Genomic DNA, 24,581 nt, shown 5'->3' on the forward strand with positions numbered 1-24,581 from the left:
AGGCTGAGGCAGGAGGATTGCTTGAGCCCAGGAATTTGAAACCAGCCTGAACAACATAGGGAGACACTGTCTCAACAAAAATTTTAAAAAACTAGCCAGGAGTGGTGGTGTGCCTGCTGCTGGTGGGAGAATTGCTTGAGCCCAGGACGTCAATGCGGCAGTGAGCAGTTATTGAGCCACTGCATTCCCGCCTGGGCCACAGGGTGAGAACTTGTATCTGGAAAAAAAAAAAAAAAAAGAAGAAGAAGAAGAACTATATTCTTCAAGAGTAGAGATTCTAATCGTTACATTGCTTAACTTTTTCACTATTTCATCTCTTGACATATCTAAGCTTACCTCCATAGCAATGTTTCCCACTTTTAATGACATTTTCCCCATAATCCACTACCAAGAAAAAAAAAATTGTGAAATAGGTTATGGTAGCTGGGAATTATTGCCAGGTACCTGGAGATTATACTTCAAAGTCCAGGGGCTCTATACTTCAAAGTCCAGGGGCTCTTGGAAAGCCATTTGAATTTAAAGGGAAATACATACAATCTGGAACTCCAAACTTCCACTGAGTCATTCTAATGATGTATCACTGAGGTGTTAACAGGTAGGCTGCAAAATGAAACTTTAACCTCATCCTTCATCTCCATTCCTTTCCTCTCTCTTTCATTCTCTCTCTTTGGCTTCTCAGAAACATGGACTTACAGGGTGAGAAATAAGCCTGCTCTTCTCTTTGCAATTCATATGGAATTCTACTTCTGTTTGACCCTTTCTGGCTCACTGATTACCATTTACAATATAACATAAGCCAATAGATTAATTAATTTTTCTCCTGATCAGTGGGACAAGAGTTAAAATTAGGATTTGAAAAATAAACAAAAGAGTCTTAAAATATTTACCTGCATTTTAAACAATAGTTGTTTGTTTTCCACATATATATGTTGAAAATATGTATATATACACATATTTTTTACAAGAAATCCCTAAAATTTTTGAAAATTTTTTTAGATAAACTTGGAATTGTGCTTTCTCTGTCTCAGTCTTATTAAATAAGATCATGTATTTGTAGCATTGAGTATAGTATCTTTCCTTCTTTGTTGCATGTAGTTGTCATTTTTTAGCCATATACTCTATTTATGTCTTCAAATTTACACTCAGTCTAGTAAGACCTGTTAGCCTGAGTCTATAGAGTCTTTATAGACAATTTATCTTGTCTATAAAAATAGCTGACGTTTAGAATATTTAGACTAAAATTATTGATCCTGATTTCTAGTTCCTAACATTCAACTTCATATTGCATTTCTGGGAACTACCTGAGGTTTCACACCTTCCCACGGTGTTTGCTAAACAGCACTTATTAAACCCCTTCTAGGGCAAGGGACAGGACAAAGGACTAGCACAGTACATATATATATATATATGACATGGCATCCTTCTGGAAGATGCAGAATCAGTAGACAGTTATTGAATGTTCACTGTGTTCCAGATCCTAGCAGCTTCATTTTACTACATTTAACTTAAAATCTAGTAGTAAAGGCCAGGTGCGGTGGCTCACGCCTGTAATGCCAGTACTTTGGGAGGCCAAGGCGGGCGGATCACCAGAGGTCAGGAGTTCGAGACCAGCCTGACCAACAAGGAGAAACACCGTCTGTACTAAAAATACAAAAAATTAGCCGGGCGTGGTGGCGTATGCCTGTAATCCCAGCTACTTAGGCGGCTGAGGCAGGAGAATCGCTTGAGCCTGGGAGGTAGAGGTTGCAGTGAGCTGAGATTGCGCCATTGCACTGCAGCCTGGGTAACAAGAGTAAAACTCCATCTCAAAAAAAAAAAAAAAAAAAAAAAAAAAAATCTAGTAGTAGAAGTGAGAAAAAGATGACACTTTTGAAAACTCTGCTAAAGAAAAAACTTGTGAGGCTAGAGAATCAAAGAAGATCTCCTAAAAACAAAACTTTTTTTAAAAAAGATGGAATGATCTGCAAATGGTAGAATTACTAAAAAAGATAAAAGATACTTCTGAAACAAGGTTGATTTCTAATGACCTTCAAATCACACACATAGCAGCTGTTACTATTTCTATCCATAACGCGAATCTATCCATAAGACTTATGTTGTCTTATTTTTAAAATTTCTTTTTTAATATTTTAATTTTAATTTTTTAATTTTATGTTTTTTGGGGACAGAGTCTCACTCTGTCACCTAGGTTGGAGTGCAGTTTATATTTTACTATTTGTAATTTTTTTTTTTTTTTTTTTTGAGATGGGAGTCTCACTCTGTCACCCAGGCTGGAGTGCAGTGGCACAATTACTGTCTGTAACATTTTTTAACAAGAACATATAACTCAGAACACATAACTCAAAGTACCAAACAGTGTAATTTTTAAATTATTTGTGAAACTTGATGTTTCCAGCAAGCAAATGATATAATGTCTAAAAGTTCTGTTTAAAAAAATTAATAAATTGTACCTCTCACTAGATAAGAAGCATGTCCTAAACCTTACAGCTTTGTGTTTGTTTGTTTGTTTGTTTTCATGTAAGTCATCTTAACAGAGTATCAGACAGCTAGAAAGGAAGTGGGTAGAAGAAATTCTCAACATAAGCCTTCCAACTAACACTATATGAATGTCTGTTAAGGCCTAGGAATTAGATTAAGTGTTGCCATTTAACTGTAAAGCCAGGAAGGAGATTCAACCAGCATGTAAGTTGGCAAAAAGTGAAGCCAAACACAATTCACTACACATGTGCTGGCAAAATATCTGGAAATATTTTTCTACATTCAAGAATGAGTGAGAAAAAAAAACAGGGCCTTTGAGAATATACTACAGATATTATGAAGGAAATATCATTCATACTGCTTAGTTCAGTGAACATGATTTACTATAGGAAGCAAAATAAGATTTTAGAAAATGTTTTGTTCTCTTCAAATGTCAAAAGGCACTGGCCCTATAACATCAGAAACCAAAACTAAATAAAGGCAGAGATAAAACTAAATTAAAAAGACAACAGAATCAATAAAAATAAAACTGGATATGATAAACAGGGATTTCAAGGAAATTAAAGAGTAGCAAAATTAAAATCTATACTGGAGGCAATAAAGAAAGGAATTTACATTTCAGAAAGTCAGATCAGTGCTACTGAATACAAACTTGAGAAGTCTCCAGAATATAAAGGAAAGGACTACTAGATGTACATAATAAGATGAAAATAGAGTGGTCAGAAAAAAAATAACCAAACAAAAAGTTGTAATTGCTTCTGAGGAGGAAATCTGACTAACCAAATACAGGAATACCTGGCACATAGTGCTGGTTTGATTCCAAATCATCCAAATAAAGCAAATATCACAATAAAGCAAGTCACGTGAGTTTTTTGGTTTGCTTATGCATGTAAAAGTTATGTTTACATTATACCATAACCTATGAAGGGTGGAATCATTGTGTCAAAGAAACCAATGTGTATACCTTAATTAAAAATTAATTTACTGCTAAAGTGCTAATAATCATCTGAGCTTTCAGTGAGTCATAATCTTTTTGCTTGTGGAGGGTCTTGCCTTGATATTGATGGCTGCTAACTGATCAGGGTAGTAGTTGTTGAAGGCTGGAGTGGCTGTGTCAATTTCTTAAAATAAGACAACAATGAAGTTTGCAACATCCATAAACTCTTCCTTTCACAAAACATTTCTCCCGGCATGAAATGTTGCTTGGTATTATGACATTTAACCTATAGAAGGCCTTCTTTCAAAACTGCAGTCAATCCTGTTCAACTTTGCTGCTGCTTTATCAACTAAGTTTATGTAATATTCTAAATCCTTTGTTGTCGTTTCAGCAATGCCCACTGCATCTTCACCAGGAGTAGACTCCATCCCAAGAAAACATTTTTCTCGCTCAACCCCTAAGAAATAACTCCTTATTAATTCAAGTTTTATAACAAGATTGGAGCAATTCAGTCGTATATTGAGGTTCCACTTCTAATTCTAGTTCCCTTGCTACTTCTGCAGTTAGTTCCTCCATTGAAGTATTGAATCCCTCGAAGTCATCCATGAGAACTGGAATCAACTTCTTTCAATCACTTGCCAATGTTGATATTCCTCCCATGAATCATGAATGTTCTTAATGGCATCTAGAATGGTGAATCCTTTCCAGAAGGTTTCAATGTACTTTGTTCGATCTATCAGGGGAATCACTGTCTATGGCAGGTATAGCCTTATAGAATGTATTTCTTAAATAATAAGATGTAAAAATTTAAAAGACCCCTTGATCTATGGGCTGCAGAATGGATGCTGTGTTAGCAGGTATGAAAACTTAATCTCCTTGCACATATCCATCAGACTTCTTGGGTGACCAGGTATACAGTCAATTAGGCAGTAATATTTTGAAAGGGAACATTTTATCCCCCTGAGTAGTAAGTCTAAAAATTGAGCTTAAAATGCTCAATAAACCATACTCTAAACAGATATGCTGTCACCCAGGCTTTGTGGTTCCATTTATAGAGCACAGGTAGAGTAGATTTAGCATAATTCTGAAGGGCATAGTATTTTGAGAAAGGGAAATGAGCATTGGCTTCAACTTAAAGCCACTAGCTGCATTAGTCTCTAACAAGAGAATCACCTTATCTTTTGAAGTCAGTCATTGACTATTTCCCTCTGTCTCTTAAAGTTTTCTCCCTATCTCTTCTTCTAATGAAAGGCTGTTTCATCTACAATAAAATTATGTTGTTTGGTGTAGCCATCATCATCAGTGATCTTAGCTAGACTTTCTGGAAAACCTGTTGTAGCTTCTACATCAACACTTGCTGCTTTACCTTGCACTTTTATGCTATGGAGATGGCTTATTTTCTTAAACCTCAAGAGCCAACCTCTGCTGGCTTTCAACTTTTCTTCAGCAACTTCCTCACCTCTCTCAGCCCTCATAGAAATGAAGAGTTAGGGACTTGCTCTGGATGAGGGTTTGGCTGAAGGAAATACTGTGACTGGTTTGATCTACCCAGACCACTAAAACTCTCTCCATATAAGCAATGGGGCTGTTTGCTTTCTTATCATTTTTCTGTTCATTACAGTAGCACTTTCAATTTCCTTCAAGAGCCATTCTTTTATATTCACAGCTTGGGTAACCAGCACGAGAGACCTAACTTTTGCCTATCTCAGCTTTTGAAGCGACTTCCTCACTAAGCTCACTCATTTCTAGCTTTTGATAGAAATTGGGAGACATGTGACTCTTCCTTTCACTTGAACACAGAGGCACTTTAGGGTTATAAATTTGCCTAATTTCAATATTGTAGTGTCACTGGAATAGAGAGGGCCAAAAAGAGAAAGGAAGATGGGGCCATGCCCACTTAGTGGAGCAGTCAGAACACACACAACATTTATCTACTAAGTTCACTGTCTTGATTGGGTGTGGTTCATGGTTCCCCAAAACAATTACAAAAGTACTATAAAAAGATCACTGATTGGGTTCATTCCAAGATGGTCAAATAGGAACAGCTCTGGTCTGCAAGTCCCAGCATGGTCAACATAGAAGATGGGTGATTTCTGCATTTCCAACTGAGGTACCTGGTTCATCTCAGTGGGACTGGTTAGACAGTGGGTGCAGCCCATGAAGGGTGAGCTGAAACAGGGCAGGGCAACACCTCACCCGGAAAGCACAAGGAGTTGGGGGATTTCCCTTTCCTAGCCAAGGGAAGCCATGACAGACTGTACCTGGAAAAAGAACAGAACACTTCTGCCCAAACGCTGTGCTTTTCCCAAGGTCTTAGCAACTGGCAGACAAGGAAATTCTCTTCTGTTCCTGGCTCGGTGGGTCCCATGCTCACAGAGACTTGCTCACTGCTAGCACAGTCTGAGATGCAACTGCGAGGCAGCAGCATGGCTGGGGAAGGGGCGTCCGCCATTGCTGAGGCTTGAGTAGGTAAAACAAAGCAGCCAGGAAGCTCAAACTGGGAGGAGCCCATTGCAGCTCTGCAAGGCCTACTGCCTCTATAGACTCCACCTCTGTAGGCAGGGTATAGCTGAACAAAAGGCAGCAGACAACTTCTGCAGACTTAAACGTCCCTGTTTGACAGATCTGAAGAGAGCAGTGGTTCTTCCAGCACAGCATTTGAGCTCTGAGAATGGACAGACTACCCCTTCAAGTGGGTCACTGACACCCATGTAGCCAAACTGGGAGAAACCTCCCAGTAGGGGCCAAAAAACACCTCATAGAGGTGGGTGCCCCTCTGGGATGAAGCTTCCAGAGGAAGGATCAGGCTGCAATATTTGCTGTTCTGCAGCCTCCACTGGTGATACCCAGGCAAATAGCATCTGGAGTGGACCTCCAACAAATTCCAGCAGACCAGCAGCTGAGGAACCTGACAGTTAGAAGGAAAACACACAGAAAGGAATAGCATCAACATCAACAAAAAGGACATCTACAACAAAACCCCATCTGTAGGTCACCAACATCAAAGACCAAAGGTAGATAAAACCATAAAGATGGGGAGAAACCAGAGCAGAAAAGCTGCAAATTCTAAAAACCAGAGTGCCTCTTCTTCTCCAAAGGATTGCAGCCCCTCACCAGCAATGGAACAAGGATAGATGGAGAATGATTTGCCGAGTTGACAGAAGTAGGCTTCAGAAGGTTGGTAATAACGAACATCTCCGAGCTAAAGGAGCATGTTCGAACCCATCTCAAGGAAGCTAAAAACCTTGAAAAAAGATTAGATGAATGGCTAACTAGAATAAACAGTGTAGAGAAGGGCTTAAATTACCCGATGGAGCTGAAGACCATGGCATGAGAATTTCATACACATGCACAAACTTCAATAGCCGATTTAATCAAGTGGAAGAAAGGGTATCAGTGATTGAAGATCAAATTAATGAAATAAAGTGAGAAATAAGGTTAGAGAAAAAAGAGTAAAAAGAAATGAACAAAGCCTCCAAGATATGGGACTATGTGAAAAGAACAAATATATGCTTCATTGGTGCACCTGAAAGTGATGGGGAGAAGAGAACCAACTTGGGAAACACTCTTCAGGATATTATCCAGGAGAACTTCCCCAACTTCAAAAGGCAGGCCAACATTCAAATTCAGGAACTACAAAGAACACCACAAATATTCCTCAAGAAGAGCAACCCCAAGACACATAATTTTCAGATTCACCAAGGTTGAAATGAAGGAAAAAATGTTAAGGGCAGCCAGAGAAAAAGTTCGAGTTATCCAAAAAGGGAAGTCCATCAGACTAACAGTGGATCTCTTGGCAGAAACCCTACAAACCAGAAGAGAGTGGGGGCTAATATTCAATGTGGTCAAAGAAAAGAAATTTCAATCTAGAATTTCATATCCAGTCAAACTAAGCTTAATAAGTGAAGGAGAAGTAAAATCCATTACAGACAAGCAAATGCTGAGAGATTTTGTCAACACCAGACCTGCCTTACAAGAGCTCCTAAAAGAAGCACTAAACATGGAAAGAAACAACTGGTACCAGCCACTGCAAAAACATGCCAAATTGTAAAGACCATTAATGCTATGAAGAAACTACATCAATTAATGGGCAAAATAACCAGCTAACATCATAAGGACAGGATCAAATTCACACATAACAATATTAACCTTAAATTTAAATTGGCTAAATGTCCCAATTAAAAGATGCAGACTGACAAATTAGATAACAAGTCAAGACCCATCAGTGTGCTGTGTTCAGCAGACCCATCTCACGTGCAGAGATCACATAGGCTCAAAATAAAGGGATGGAGGAAGATCTACCAAGCAATGGAAAGCAAAAAAAAGCAGAGGTTGCAATCCTACTCTCTGGTAAAACAGACTTTAAACCAACAAAGATCAAAAGAGACAAAGAAGACCATTACATAATGGTAAAGGGATCAGTTCAACAAGAAGAGCTAACTATCCTAAATATATATGCACCCAATACAGGAGCACCTAGATTCATAAAGCAAGTCCTTAGAGACCTACAAAGAGACTTAGACTCCCACACAATAATAATGGGAGATTTTAACACCCCACTGTTAATATTAGACAGATGAAGGAGACAGAAGGTTAACAATGATATCCAGGACTTGAACTCAGCTCTGCACCTAACAGACATCTACAGAACTCTCCACACCAAATCAACAGAATATACATTCTTCTCAGCACCACATAACACTTATTCTAAAATTGACCACATAATAGGGAATAAAGCACTCCTCAGCAAATGTAAAAGAACAGAAATCACAACAAACTGTCTCTCAGACCACAGTGCAATCAAATTAGAACTCAGGATTAAGTACTAATTAATTCTAATGAAAACTAAATTCTAATAAAAACTGCACAACTACATGGAAACTGAACAACCTGCTCCTGAATGACTACTGGGTCCATAACGAAATGAAGGCAGAAATAAAGATGTTCTTTGAAATCAATGAGAACAAAGACACAACTTATCAGAATCTCTGGGACACATTTAAAGTAGTGAGTAGAGGGAAATTTATAGCACTAAATGCCCACAAGAGAAAGCAGGAAAGATCTAAAATTGACACTCTAACATCACAATTAAAAGAACTAGAGAAGCAGAGCAAACGCATTCAAAAGCTAGCAGAAGGCAAGAAATAACTAAGATCAGAGCAGAACTGAAGGAGATAGAGACACAAAAAACCCTCCAAAAAATCAATGAATCCAGGAGTTGGTTTTTTGAAAAGATCAACAAAATTGACAGACTGCTAGCAAGATTAATAAAGAAGAAAAGAGAGAAGAATCAAATTGATGGAATAAAAAATGATAAAGGGGATATCACCACTGACCCCACAGAAATACAAACTACCATCAGAGAATACTATAAACACCTCTACGCAAATAAACTAGAAAATCTAGAAGAAATGGATAATTTCCTGGACACTTACACTCTTCCAAGACTAAACCAGGAAGAAGTTGAATCCCTGAATAGACCAATAGCAGGCTCTGAAATTGAGGCAATAATTAATAGCCTACCAACCAAAAAAAGTCCAGGACCCGATGGATTCACAGCTGAATTCTACCAGAGGTATAAGGAGGAGCTGGTACCATTCCTTCTGAAACTATTCCAATCAATAGAAAAAGAGGGAATCCTCCCTAACTCATTTTATGAGGCCAACATCATCCTGATACCAAAGCCTGGCAGAGACACAACAAAAAAAGAGAATTTTAGACCAATATCCCTGATGAACATCGATGCAAAAATCCTCAATAAAATACTGGCAAACCGGATTCAGCAGCACATCAAAAAGCTTATCCACCATGATCAAGTGGGCTTCATCCCTGGGATGCAAGGCTGGTTCAACATTCGCAAATCAACAAACATAATCCAGCATATAAACCGAACCAAAGACAAGAACCACATGATTATCTCAATAGATGCAGAAAAGGCTTTTGACAAAATTCAACAGCCCTTCATGCTAAAAATGCTCAATAAATTCAGTATTGATGGAAAGTACCTCAAAATAATAAGAGCTATTTATGACAAACCCACAGCCAATATCATACTGAATGGGCAAAAACTGGAAAAATTCCCTTTGAAAACTGGCACAAGACAGGGATGCCCTCTCTCACCACTCCTATTCAACATAGTGTTGGAAGTTCTGGCTAGGGCAATCAGGCAAGAGAAAGAAATAAAGGGTATTCAGTTAGGAAAAGAAGAAGTCAAATTGTCCCTCTTTGCAGATGACATGATTGTATATTTAGAAAACCCCATTGTCTCAGCCCAAAATCTCAATAAGCTGATAAGCAACTTCAGCAAAGTCTCAGGATACAAAATTAATGTGCAAAAATCACAAGCATTCTTATACACCAGTAACAGACAAACAGAGAGCCAAATCATGAATGAACTTCCATTCACAATTGCTTCAAAGAGAATAAAATACCTAGGAATCCAACTTACAAGGGATATAAAGGACCTCTTCAAGGAGAACTACAAACCACTGCTCACTGAAATAAAAGAGGACACAAACAAATGGAAGAACATACCATGCTCATGGATAGGAAGAATCAATATAATGAAAATGGCCATACTGCCCAAGGTAATTTATAGATTCAATGCCATCCCCATCAAGCTACCAACGAGTTTCTTCACAGAATTGGAAAAAACTGCTTTAAAGTTCATATGGAACCAAAAAAGAGCCCGCATTGCCAAGACAATCCTAAGTCAAAAGAACAAAGCTGGAGGCATCATGCTACCTGACTTCAAACTATACTACAAGCCTACAGTAACCAAAACAGCATGGTACTGGTACCAAAACAGAGATATAGACCAATGGAACAGAACAGAGTCCTCAGAAATAATACCACACATCTACAGCCATCTGATCTTTGACAAACCTGAGAGAAACAAGAAATGGGGAAAGGATTCCCTATTTAATAAATGGTGCTGGGAAAATTGGCTAGCCATAAGTAGAAAGCTGAAACTGGATCCTTTCCTTACTCCTTATACTAAATTTAATTCAAGATGGATTAGAGACTTAAATGTTAGACCTAACACCATAAAAACCCTAGAGGAAAACCTAGGTAGTACCATTCAGGACATAGGCATGGGCAAAGACTTCATGTCTAAAACACCAAAAGCAACGGCAACAAAAGCCAAAATTGACAAATGGGATCTAATTAAACTAAAGAGCTTCTGCACAGCAAAAGAAATTCCCATCAGAGTGAACAGGCAACCTACAGAATGGGAGAAAATTTTTGCAATCTAGTCATCTGACAAAGGGCTAATATCCAGAACCTACAAAGAACTCAAACAAATTTACAAGAAAAAACCAAACAACCCCATCAAAAAGTGGGCAAAGGATATGAACAGACATTTCTCAAAAGAAGACATTCATACAACCAACAGACACATGAAAAAATGCTCATCATCACTAAACATCAGAGAAATGCAAATCAAAACCACAATGAGATACCATCTCACACCAGTTTGAATGGCGATCATTAAAAAGTCAGGAAACAACAGGTGCTGGAGAGGATGTGGAGAAATAGGAACACTTTTACACTGTTGGTGGGATTGTAAACTAGTTCAACCATTATGGAAAACAGTATGGCGATTCCTCAAGGATCTAGAACTAGATGTACCATATGACCCAGCCATCCCATTACTGGGTATATACCCAAAGGATTATAAATCATGCCACTATAAAGACACATGCACACGTATGTTTATTGCGGCACTATTCACAATAGCAAAGACTTGGAATCAACCCAAATGTCCATCAGTGACAGACTGGATTAAGAAAATGTGGCACATATACACCATGGAATACTATGCAGCCATAAAAAAGGATGAGTTTGTGTCCTTTGTAGGGACATGGATGCAACTGGAAACCATCATTCTTAGCAAACTATCACAAGAACAGAAAACCAAACACCGCATGTTCTCACTCATAGGTGGGAACTGAACAACTGAACAATGAGATCACTTGGACTCGGGAAGGGGAACATCACACACCGGGGCCTATCATGGGGAGGGGGGTGGGGGGAGGGATTGTATTGGGAGTTATACCTGATGTAAATGACGAGTTGATGGGTGCTGACGAGTTGATGGGTGCAGCACACCAACATGGCACAAGTATACATATGTAACAAACCTGCATGTTATGCACATGTACCCTAGAACTTAAAGTATAATAATAATAAAGAAAGAAAGAAAGAAAGAAAGAGAAAAAACAGAACAAAACAAAACAAAAAAACAATTATCTCAGGCCCTACTCAGTGGCTCACACCTGTATTCCCAGCACTTTGGAGGCCAAGGTGGGTGGATCACCTGAGGTTGGGCATTCAAGACCAGCCTGACCAACATGGAGAAACCCCATCTCTACTAAAAATACAAAATTAGCCAGGCATGGTGGCACATGCCTATAATCCCAGCTGCTAATGAGGCTGAGGCAGGAGAATCACTTGAACCCAGGAGGCAGAGGTTGTGGTGAGCTGAGATTGCACCAATGCACTCCGGCCTGGGCAACAAGACCAAAACTCCATCTAAAAAAAAAATTATCTTGTAAAAATACTTTTATGCAATTTATGCCTACTTTCTACTCTCAGGAAATAGACTGAAGACGGCATCTTTCCAAAACTGACTAAACTCAGATAATATTTCTCCCTTGGAACATTTTTTGTTCTTGTCAGAAAGGGAGTTATGTGGCTAATCCAGTGGGTTGCGGAGGATGCACATGGATGGTGAAGGTTTAAATGATGTGCATTGAAAATTATGTGACTTTTGCGTTAAATAACTTTTTAGTAGCACCAAAAAGTATAGCTCTTAGAGGATAGATTTAAGTCAGCCTCCTAGCTCTAAAATGTATCTCTGTCCACTACCTTGCTATTTAGTGGAACAGCTATTGAGAGTGTGAGATCTTATGACTTTCTTTAAAAAAAAAAAAAAAAAAAAAAAAAAAAAAACAAATACAATAGTCTCTCCCCTCCCCCATCTGCAGTTTCTCTTTCTACAGTTTCAACTATGGTTTGAGAATATTAACTGGACAGTTCCAGAAATGCACAATTATATAATAACCAAACTCTAAGTTTTAAATTGTGTATCATTCTGAGCAGCATGATGAAGTCTTACACTGCCCCAGTGTAAGACCAGCTTGCCCAGGATGTGAATTATCCCTCTGTCCAGCAGCTCCATGCTCTCTATACCACCTGCCCACTAGTCATTTAGTAGCTGTCTTGATGATCAGGTTGACTGTGGCAGTGTCAATAGGAACCCATTTTTCTTGTAAGATTTTCAATGTAAAGATGCAACATTCTTGTAAGTTCAAATAAGCTAACAAATATTCCTCTGAGTTATTGTAACTTTTAAATAACTTAGTTATCCTTTAGCAGAACAACAGTTACAATGTAACTTTTACTTTCAGTGTATTCACATTTAATTATTTTTTACTTCCTAATGGCTCCAAAGTGCAAGAGTAGTGATGTTGACAGTTTGGATGTGCCAAAGATTAGCCTTAAAGGGCTTCTTTTAAATGAAAGGTCTAAGTTCTCAACTTAAGGAAATAAAAAAAAAAATCATATGCTAAGGTTTCTAAGCTCTACAGTTAGAAGGAATCTTCTATCCATGAAGTTGTGAAGAAGAAAAAAGAAATTTGTGATTGTTTTGCTGCCCCACCTCACCTCACACTGCAAAAGTTATGACCATAGCATGTGAGAAGTGCTTAGTTAAGATAGAAAAGGCTATAAATTTATGGGTGGAAGACATGAACAGAAATGGGTTCCTATTGACCTCAACTAGTTCAATAGTATGGGCTGTTGTAGGCATTCCCTGGGAGTCTTAGAATAGCTCCCATGTAGATAAGAGGGTCTACTGTATTCCTAAAGAACATATGTGAATATTCCTTTAGATTGTTTAACATGTCTGCCACAAGTAGATATTAAAAAGTCAAAAGAAAGGAGATTAGTGCTTAAAATATATATTTTCAATCATACTAGAATGAAAACCTTATAGTTCTCATCTGAAATCAAGACCATTAGAATTACTAAAGTGATTTTTGAGATCATGTGGATTACAGTAGTACTCAGGCTACAGGGGAAATTTAAGTTTGGATTAAAGCCAGAGCAATATGTGGAAGAGCAGAGTGAAGATGGTGCATTTCATTTCCTTAGGATTTGGAATAGTACTAAATGAATGTTACATATCAAGTATATATATATTTTAATCCCAATGCCAGTGGAGAAGCTATTATTATAAATTGCATATGTCGCATGATTTTAAAATATTGTGCCTTTTTCTTGTAAGATTTTCTGTGTAAAGATGCAACATTCTTGTAAGTTAAAATAAGCTAACAAATATTCCTCTTAGTTATTGTAACTTTTAAATAACTTAGTTATCCTTTAGCAGAACAAGTTACAATGTAACTTTTACTTTCAGTGTATTCAAATTTGAACTAGTAAATTCGTGTTTATTATGAAATTAATATTCATTGATTCAACTAAAATGTTTATTGAATGTCTATTAAGTACAAAATCCTGTGTTTTCTAAAATGATTTTATATAATCTCTCATGTGGGCAAGGAATTGCCTCATCAAATCCATTATATATGAAAAGAATCTTAAGTTCACTTTCCTATTTGTTTTTGGAATACATGCTTTGATAAATACTAAAATGCTGACATTATGAGGGGGAAAAAACCTAACTCTCTGAAATCACCTAGTCTTTGTTTGAATGATCAGAGTAGGATTATGTCCTGTTTATGTTACTGGGTTTACAGTCCACCCTTCCATCTGTATTCTTCTAAGGTCTACAAATCCTATCCATTTGGCAACACAGTTTCCTTAAACTCCAGGTTCTCTCTAATATTTAGATATCTTGCTTCATTCATTCAAAGCAACATATGAAAACTGGAAGACACTGAAGTATGTCAGAAAAGGGCCACCCCTCTTAACCAAGGAAAGAAACTTTATCCATAGGAATACAGCAATATATAGCAGCAAACTTGGGGACATCAACATGAAACTTTGTAGTTAGGCTTACTTAAAGAATTTATTTTTAATGTTATTTTTAATTTTTAATATTATAATATTAAGGAAATTATTTCAGTCAATGGAAACAGTTATCATGATAGAATGGTTGTTACTCTGTATTTTCTGAAATATTAGGGTTGAATAAAAGACACTTTCAGGAGAAATAATAGAGAGTAGGTAATTCTTAAAGGCTATTGCTCTTTCTACATGCAAAAAATTATTCCTCTGTATCATGTATCCGATTTTGAGCAAAAACTCTGTGAATCCACAGGGATAGCACCAGGCATGATTGATTCAAAGGCTGCCACTAACACTGGGCAGTGTTCCTGGGTTTTCCGGAATATCTGGGCATAGTTTTGCTATGCTCCTGGAAGGAGGAGAGTCAGAGGCAATGGCTAGTATGGAGAAAGAAATAGACCCAGCTCATAGCTCCTAGTACGGAATGTTTTCTTATGGCATAAGGCATTATAAAAAGTAGCTCCTATGCATACTTATTAAAGATGCCTACCAAAGTTAATTAACTTGGCCATTTCATTCATTGATTTTTAAATAAAAGATAGTATCAAGGCTTGGGAATATGGTTTTAGAAAAGAGATTTAACTTTTCCAAGCACAAAGGCTTGCATGAGGTCACAGAAGCCACAAAAACAAGCTCTGAATCCTGAAAATGGATTTAAAAATAAATCAGATAACTCAAAAGAGCCTTTGGGGAAAGTACATATAAATTCTCCTTCTGCAGCATCCAAGTTATGAGTCTGTTAGGGCCACAATATCTTTCATTTGATCAGCCACAGTTTGAGAGCACAGAACTAGAATGGAGTAGAGTAGACACAAAGAAATAATTATCCACGCATATATTTACAGCACTGTTCCTTTGCGGAGGGAATAGCACCCTTTGTGTGTGTGTGTGTGTGTGTGTGTGTGTGTGTTCCACACTTAACCTTCTTTTGGCCTTGGAATTATCTGGCTTGTTTTCCTCTGTAGTCAGGTTCTGAAATATCAAACACAGCTGTAGACAAAGGAAGAGGTTGATCAAAAAGCCCACCCAGAGATTCCATAATAAATAGAAATGAAAGTAACATACATAGGATCAAGTAAAGTTTGCTTTGGTACTATAGAATTCCATGAGTCATTTGCATGGGGAACCAGAAGAAAACAATGAAATAAAACAAAAAAACAAACTGGTTAAAGGGCACTCTTTGGAGTCAAGTGAGGAAGCCAAGCATCATAAATTTCCCAGTGGCTGGGCAGAAGGTAAGAGATTGAGGAACGCTGCTAAAGAATGTTGCAGAGATTTTCATTTCCAAAAAACTCATGCACCTGTTGATGTATTTTCCAGGCCCTTGGATGATAGCAATTTATGAGGCTATTAGTACTGAGTCCAAGATTTATCAGATGTGCTGTTTGTCTTATAGCCAATATAACCTCACAAAATTTGGGTTGCACTGGGTTAAAATGGAGCGTTCTGCTATTGTTATTCAGAGCATTTAAATCGGTTAATCCTACAAGAACGGTGCATTTAGCCTGCCTATTAGAGGGAGTCTTTAGGGATTCCTACCAGTTGCAGAGCCAGACTGGAGGGGGCGGTCCATTGCTGGGTGAGGTAAAACAGAGGCAGCAGGGGAAGAGTGAGTCCTGGAGACAAGACGGTGTTTCTCTAATCCATCCATGCCAACCGCAGCCAGCGGCGCTTGGCGCACAGAGAGCGCACGTGTGTGCGGGGGTTCCAGGAAGGGCTGTTGCCAAGAAAAGAGCACAGTAGAAAGAAATGTGAGACAAGATTTGAGGGAGACACTGAGCGACATGTCAACAAATTAAGTTCATCAGGTCAGAGACATAATAAACGGTGTGAAGGAAAAAGAAAAAAAAATAGAGAAAGGGAGAGAAAAAACAAGATCCAGTCAATAAATCCATTCAACAGATGTTTTCACACTGACTGCCAGGGCCTGTCTGCCTGGCTAAGGAGGAGGTGATGGCAGGAGGCCTGTCAGTTTGAACTGATTGAAAGAAACAAACCTTTAACCTCAAGAGTAACGTTGACTTCGACTCATTTCCTACTTAGATACCAACGTTTTGAATACAGCCCCAGAACTGCCACACAACGTGGGAGAACAATTCAACGCTTTCAAACTGCCAGTGAGGGCTAATTCTGAAAATTCTCTCCTGAATTTATTTCAGTGAATATTGTTTATGAATTCTATGGATGTCTCTAAAAATGACCAATTACACGATTGTATTTTGACACCTTTCAGTCTTCATATACTGGTATGGAAAAAAATGAGTATTTCATAGTTTATATGGTATAATTTCAACACTGTAAAATTATTTGGTTTTAAAATATAGTATTAAGTATATCCTCAGTGATTTAACACTGTTATTATATTCTTCATCCTTCCCAACTTACCAAATCGGTGAATCACAGTTTGGAAGTTTATGGAAGATTCACTTAGTCTCTTCCTCTGTCTCCAAGAAAAGATACTCTCAAACACAGATAGGCAGCTTATTTAATCATCAATGCTACACAGCTAGCTTTGTGCAAAAAAAAAAAGTATATATTTTAAAATATATATTTTAAATATATATTGTTTCATAATTTTATTTAATAAAGATTTATTTATTAATAAAAATATTTATCAAAATATATATACTACACCGTGAATATTTTCTCTTCAACCTAAGAGAATTCATAAGCTTTATGCTGTTTTTATTTGTCTTTCCTAACGAATATGAAGAATAGCTGAACAGTGGTAAAAAAACATGATAATCTCTTGCAATGTATAAACTGTTGCTCCAAAGGTTGCCAGAGTATTTTTAAACAAGTCTAATTCTTGTAATTTTATAAATATGTGTGCTCTTCTGCTTCTGCTTCCTACCTGACTAGCGTTTGTTCTTTCAAGACTTGAGGCAGACATTACTTCTCCTTAGTTAAGGCCTTGCCTTAACCTTCCTGCTAGACTAGGTGCTCCCCTTCTACCCAACATGTGCCATCACAGGTCATACTCATCCTGTATTTCCACCCAAGGCTTGCTACATGCTAGGTGTACAAATTACACTTGTTGAGAAACATACTGAGAAAGCTAACAAATCTGTATACAATACAACTGTACTCATTGCATATCATGTGGTTTTATGTAATTGTAGCTTTCTCTGTACATGATATGGGTTAATGCTGCATATAAACCTATAAATTGGGATTATAAATATATATTTCATTACAGACCATAAGCAGAGGTTTCTGAATTTAGAAAAAAGTAAGAATGATTTAAAATTAACTTTAAAATAGGCAATAGTTAATGTATATGTTGTTACTTCTGTTTTGCTCTACAGAAAAATCAAACCATCAATCAATTGGAAGGTATATGTCACATATCGAGGCTTTGGGCATTTGCTTCGATGATTGGGATGGATTGGTCAGGGACCTATTCTAGCTACAATGGTTTATACACTTTTACAAGAGTCTAACTCTCCTGTTTTCTTGAGTGCCTTGTGTTCAATGTCCTGAGGACACAGCAGTAAGATTAATATAGTCCTTCCTCATATGGAACTTACCGTTACAGGGAATACAAATATATAATTATGATTTGGGGGCTTCTGTCGGGAAAAGGAAGCTTTTCCACATATGATCTATAATTCCTGGGTACATGTTTATCTGATTTTTTTGTAATATCCATCTCCTCTCTTTCTTTCTACTGTAATTTCTTCAACTCCGGTGTAAGACAGGGCAAAAGATTCCTAACTGATCACCCAACTTCTAATACCAAACAGTCCTATTCCTTCCTGCAAGAATTCTCTTCCTGAAGCCCTGCAGTAAGCAAGACATTAACACAAAAAGACTCTGAAGGTCAACCCAAATTTGAAGAACCTCTACAGTCTGTCATTTGTACTCTCCTTTACCTGAGGCTAACCTACATTTTAAGCCTTAGATCATTTATTCCTTTTCTAAGTTCTAGCCAAATACTGTCCACTGAACATCAGATATCATTCCGAGGGCTGCAGTATGACTTTCATGGGCCCTGTGCAATTTTATCATTGTGGACTGCAAAAAATAGTATTAAAAACTACACTTTAAGCCTGCATTGGCATACATTGGGTTCATTATTATATATTCATATTATTAGATTCATTTTTTTCTGACTAAGAAATTAAAATGTAAAATGTGTTGTGGGCCCCTAACAGTATATCATAGGCTCTGGGCACTGTGTCTGCTGTGTCTCACAGATATATTGACCATGATCATTCATGCTTCCTCCAAGCCATCCTTTCTAGATCACCCCTCTATGTGTGGCTATGAAGCTCCACATTCAGCTCTACACACATACTCTAAGGTCCACTTAAAATTTCACAGTCTCTTTTGAACACTCACATTAATTGTGCTTTCCCCTTCTGTTACATGCCCATCACATTTTGTTTTTCTCTCTCCTTTTCCTGCCATAGTCTTTTATATATGAGTTATTGCATGCAGTAACTATTTCTTGAGCTCACACTCCATGCTGGACACGTTGCTAGTGTGCAGAACCTTTTTTATGCTTATTCTCTAGTGAGGAGACAGATACTAAATACAGACACGCATCCCATAACAATATTTTGGTCAAGGATAGACCGCATATATGACACTGGGTCCAGAAGATTATAATGGAAAAATCCCTTTCACCTACTGACGTATTAGCCTTCCTAATGTCATAGCACAACTACTTTCGTTTTAATAATTTAGTGTAGCCTAAGTGTACAGTGTTTATGAAGTCTACAGTACCATGCAATAATGTCCTAGGCCTTCATGTTCACTCATCAGCCACTCACTGACTCACCCAGAGCAACTTCCAGTCATGCAAGCTCTACTCAGGGCAAGTGCCTTATCCAGGTATATTATGTTTTACCTTTTATAATCAACTGTATTTTTATTGTACCTTTTCTACCTTTATATACACAAATTGCCTACAATATTCAGTATAGTAACATGTTGTACAGGTTTGTAGGCTAGGAAAAGTAAGCTATTACATATGGTCTAGGTGCATAGTAGGCTATACCATATCTAGGTTTGTGTAGGTATACTCGATGATGTTCGTACAACAAGGTAATTAATTCAGGATGATATGAAAAACTTAAAAAAAAAAAACACCTGATGAAGAGGTTCAGGGAAATTTTGTTTAAGAAAGCGATATTTAATTTTAAATATGAAAGACAAATTGGAATTAAGCAGGTGACAAATGCAAGGAGAAGCTCTAAATACATTTTGCATGTGTGTGTGCATGTACATTTGTGTGTGTGTAAAATGATCTGTCCTTGTATAATGTTGAAAGTTCGTTGAACCAGAAACTGGATATAACTCATCTTTTAACTTATTTTCTGCTGCATTTTATATATTTTCTCACACTTTTTAGAAGATATACTATTTTATTTGTGCATTAAGAAAATGCAATCGATATTTGGAAATTAAAGGCCATTTTTTTTTTAATCACATGGCCATGTTTTAGATGACTGGGGTTACTAAATATTTTTTCTCTTAATGAGTAGTTTGATACTATAAGGACTCCATTTAAATAACACCACCTACTACCTTTCTTTTTTTTTTCTTAAAGTAAATATTTATTGCTTTACTTGACCTCCACTGAAACCCTGTAATTTAAAACAGTTTGCTAATTCAAAAGCATTATGTAAATGTTACATGATAGTATAACATTTCGCAATTCAATAAGCAGCATCCTACCTGTCCAGTGTCTACCAGAAGGAATATGGCAATATAAGTAAGAAATAACTACTTGTTCAAAATTAATTTGTTCGTTACTTGTAAATGTTCATCCAATAGCTATTGCTCAATCAAAAGGCAACAGTCCTTGTCCTGCATTGTACAGACAGCAAAGCAGATTTAGGATGTTGTGGGTTGACACCCAAAATTTAGGCACTTGCACCTTAACCGCAGTTAGTAAGTTACATGAAGAGATGAGCTTTGGCTGCTATATATTCCCATGCATATCTTTCCCATGCAGTGTTTCACACATAATGTGCTTTAATAATATGTATTATTCAATTTAAAAAGAATGCTAATAAGGAGATATATATAATCATTCTTAAGATCTTATTATAAGGATAGGATAAAACAAGAAAACGTATTATAAGCAATCACAACACAAAATAATCAAGAAATGGCTGAGAAAAAAAAATATGAGAAATAGAGTCCAGACAAAATGATTACCAAAGGACAAAATCCTAAAATTATTTTATGTTGGAGCCAAGAGATAATGTGAGGAAAATTCCAGTGATTTGGGGATTATTTTTCCTTTGTACTTTTATGTCATTTCCAAGTTTTCTGCATATTACCTATTTTAAAACTGTAATTAAGAAAAAATGGTAAATGTTATTTAAACTAAATAGTCAAATCTTCCAAACACTTTATTAGGACAGATTCATAATTATTGTAACTATGAACAGAGATGGGCCAAACATTTTTGAACTTTCTTTCAAAAATAGTACTATAGAAGAAAGAAGTTTATTCACTCTCAAAGAGTTGATTGCAATTATACACTTTTACAAATGAAATGTGGCTTTCAATGTATAAGAAGAGTTATAACAATCCAGTAAACCACATATTATTATACTGCATGTTAATCACTGAGTTATCGTTAAACGCCAGGTCACTTTTATTTTAGGATAGATATCCAGCCTCATTAACAAAAGCATCCTTCTTGAGCTTTAAAGCTGAAATTACATTTTTCTGTTGTCTCTGGAATGGATTGAAATGTTTCACTAAACCAGTTTTTTTACTATTAGTAGTTATAATGAGAGATAATTTTCTTCATGTTTATACTTCTAAGTAAGTATGAAAGAGCATATTTCTCTCTTACAGTGCCGAAAAATTAAAACGTCAAACAGTTCAGAATCTACTGTTATAAAAATTAGAGGAATATCCAAGTTTACACTTTACTTATTGAGCACCATTAGAAAGTGTGCTATCCCCCTTAAATGAATAGTTAACATGCTCCCCACAAAAGCATTTTTTATTAACATTTATTTTACATATTCTTTATTGAGTCTATTTTTTTATGCAGTAAAAGTCTTTCTTTTTCAGCTGATTCAACTGGGGACTTGGTTTTGATGGGTTATTTTGCCAGATTGTCATTCTGGAAAATACTCTCAGCTAACTGAGACGTGTAAGACAACTTTTCATTACATGGTGTGGTCTAAGGCCACTGTGCCCAAACATCTGTCCACTCCCACTGATAAAATGCATGTAATTACTTTGACAGAAGAGTTGTTATGCACCTATTTTGTAAATTCCTCAGTATTGCCTAGTAAAACATCAATGCCTTTGTAGCCCCACCATTCTAAGTGGTAGCGCATAGGCATTGCCATCATTTGAAAGTGGGTAGGGATAGTTCTAGAAGGTCTTTGTATGACAAGCACAATGTTCTGGCTTAGAATGAAATATTTTCTTGGGGGTGGCCTGCTAATGGAGACTATGAGGTGCTAAAGTCCCTGGGTTAAGGAAATCACATGGTTCCATGTTTTGTAATAACAGTGATTTCTTTTTCTGTTTTGTTTTGCTTTCTTGTTGCTATAACACAGGGACCAAATGCATAGCTTCTGGGTTTTCACTTTGCTCTGGATGATCACATTTGCTTCCTGACCTGTGGGTGGTTACTCATGGTCTATAATCAATATCATCATGCAACTTTAGCAAGAGCAAATAACAGAAATCATAAATCATAATGCATACTCTGAAAATACAGAGCAAGAGACACTCATAGACTACTTTGAGGAGAGTAAATTGTTTTAACACTTTAAAGAACAATTTACAACATTTTGTACAAATAGTTTTATTGACTATAAACTCTAGCAAATATGGTGAGTGAAAAAACAAGCAAAAGAATATATGAAAAAATTTTATTTCCAAAATTTGCAAATTAATATCACATATTAAGTATGTTAATGAAATTAATAAAAAATAAAGATATACATGAAAAATAAACAGCAAATTCAGAAGAGAAGGAATGGGAGGGACAATGGGAGAGAGATACATAGGAAACTTGAATTGTACCTGTAGTGTTCTATTTCTTAAGCTGGATGTTATGAGTGTTCATTGTTGTAATATTTATACCTGTTAATTGTTTTCATAATTTTTCAAAAATAGAATTAATGCTTATGGCATGTTTGTCATTGTCATATATAAAACACCAATATTATTATAATAACTAACGTTCCACATATAGATACCTTTATTGTAAACACTACATTTTTGTAGAAGAAAAAGAAATTAAGAGAGAAAAAGTAAAAATAAATGAAAAAAGAAAACAAAAATAGGCTGGGCACAGCGGCTCACACTATAATCACAGCACTTTGGGAGGCCAAGGCAGAGAAACTCTTGAGCCCAGGAGTTCAAGACCAGACTGGGCAACATAGGGAGTTCCTATCTCTATAAAAAATTAACACAAAAATTAGTTGGCATGGTGTCACATGCCTGTAGTCCCAGGAGGCTGAGGAGGGAGGATCACTTGAGTACAGCAGGTTGAGGCTGCAGTGAGCCATGATCAGGCCACTGGACTCCAGTCTGAGTGACAGAGTGAAACTCTGTCTCAAAAAAAGAAGAAAAAAAAGAGCATAAAAATACGTTTGGTAACACATTTTTTTTTTACTAAGGTAAAGTATGTGAATTTACTTTTACATCATATATTCATAAGATATACATTAATCTGTACCAAAAATGAACACAGTAATATGTATAATTAAGTATATTTTGTCTTTAAAATTTCAACATATTATCTTTTTAAATTCACTCAATAAGAAAACCATTAATGATACTACAGGGACTGAAAAATTAAGAAGATTATAAATTGGGAACTTAATATGATGATTTGAAATAAAAGAATAAATAAATTAAAACATTATTAAAATTAAATGTAATTATAATTAAAATTAAATAAATTAATTAAAATGTAAACTTTAAGAAAATAATTCAATTCAATAGTATCAGCCAATCTCTTCAGGTGCAGAAGAAAATACCAGAGCTTCTCATATTTAATTTTTAAATTAAAATACAAGAAAGCAAATTAATTATACTAGTATTTGATATATGGATAGATACTAGCATTTCTACCCAATTCCTGCATTGAAGGTCACATATATAAACTCTATGAAGATATCCTAATATAGGAAGAAGAGTCTAATTTCAAAATTTACTATGCTACACAGGTACAGTAATTAAAACAGTGTGTTCCTTGCTTAAGGATAGATATGTAGATCAATGGAATTGAATTGAGAATCCAGAAATAAACTCTTACACTTATGATGAATTGATTTTCAACAAAGGTGCCAAGACAATTCAATAGGGCAAAATATTTTTAAAATTCTTCCTCCACGAAGGACTTTGTAACAAATACAACAGGGACAACTGCGTAACCACCATGACTTTTTTGCAAAGGAATACAATAAAGCTCCATTCCTCATGCCATACACAAAAGTTAACTCCAAATGGATCACAGAACTAAATGTAAGATCTAAAACTAGAATATTCTCAGATGAAATAGAGGAGTACATTTTCTTGCATATAAGACCAAAGGCAAAAGTGACCAAAAAAATAGGTTACTTAAGCCAGGCGAGGTGGCTCACACCTGTAATCCCAACACTTTGGGATGCCCAGGTGGGTGGATCACCTGAGGTCAGGAGTTCGAGACCAGCCTGGCCAACATAGTGAAACCCCATCTCTACTAAAAATACAAACATTAGCTGGGCGTGGTGGTGTGAGCCTGTAATCCCAGCTACTAGGGAGGCTGAGGCAGGAGAATCGCTTGAACCCAGGAAGCAGAGGTTGCAGTGAGCCGAGATCGCGGCATTGCACTCCAGTCTGGGCGATAAGACAAAACTCTGTCTCAAAAAAAAAAAAAAAAAGAAAAATTAGGTTAATTAGACTTCATCAAGGTTAAAAAATGTTGTGCTTCAAAGGACACCATAAAGTAAGTGGAAAGATAACCCACAAGTTAGAGAAAATATCTGCAAATCACATAGCTGATAAGAGACTTATATCCAGAATATGTAAAGAATCCTTATAACACAATAATCAATACTAAGAGGCAATCCAATTTAAAATGAGGTGAACAGATAAAGATAACAGGCAACCTGATTTAAAACTGGGTAAAAGTTCTGAACAGACATTTGTCTTA

At 36.6% G+C, this 24,581-nt stretch overlaps 1 protein-coding gene across 1 annotated transcript in view; it reads right to left on the reverse strand.

Annotated features, from left to right (window-relative positions):
• Positions 1-24,581, reverse strand: part of HDAC9 (histone deacetylase 9) — a 910,581-nt gene that overhangs the window by 251,025 nt on the left and 634,975 nt on the right. The window contains exon 13 of the mRNA XM_073009077.1: positions 15,989-16,166. Within this exon, the coding sequence (XP_072865178.1) occupies positions 15,989-16,166 (178 nt within the window). The remainder of the gene's footprint in view (positions 1-15,988; positions 16,167-24,581) is intronic.

Source organism: Chlorocebus sabaeus, chromosome 21, assembly GCF_047675955.1.
Source record: "Chlorocebus sabaeus isolate Y175 chromosome 21, mChlSab1.0.hap1, whole genome shotgun sequence".
Lineage (NCBI taxonomy): Eukaryota > Metazoa > Chordata > Mammalia > Primates > Cercopithecidae > Chlorocebus > Chlorocebus sabaeus.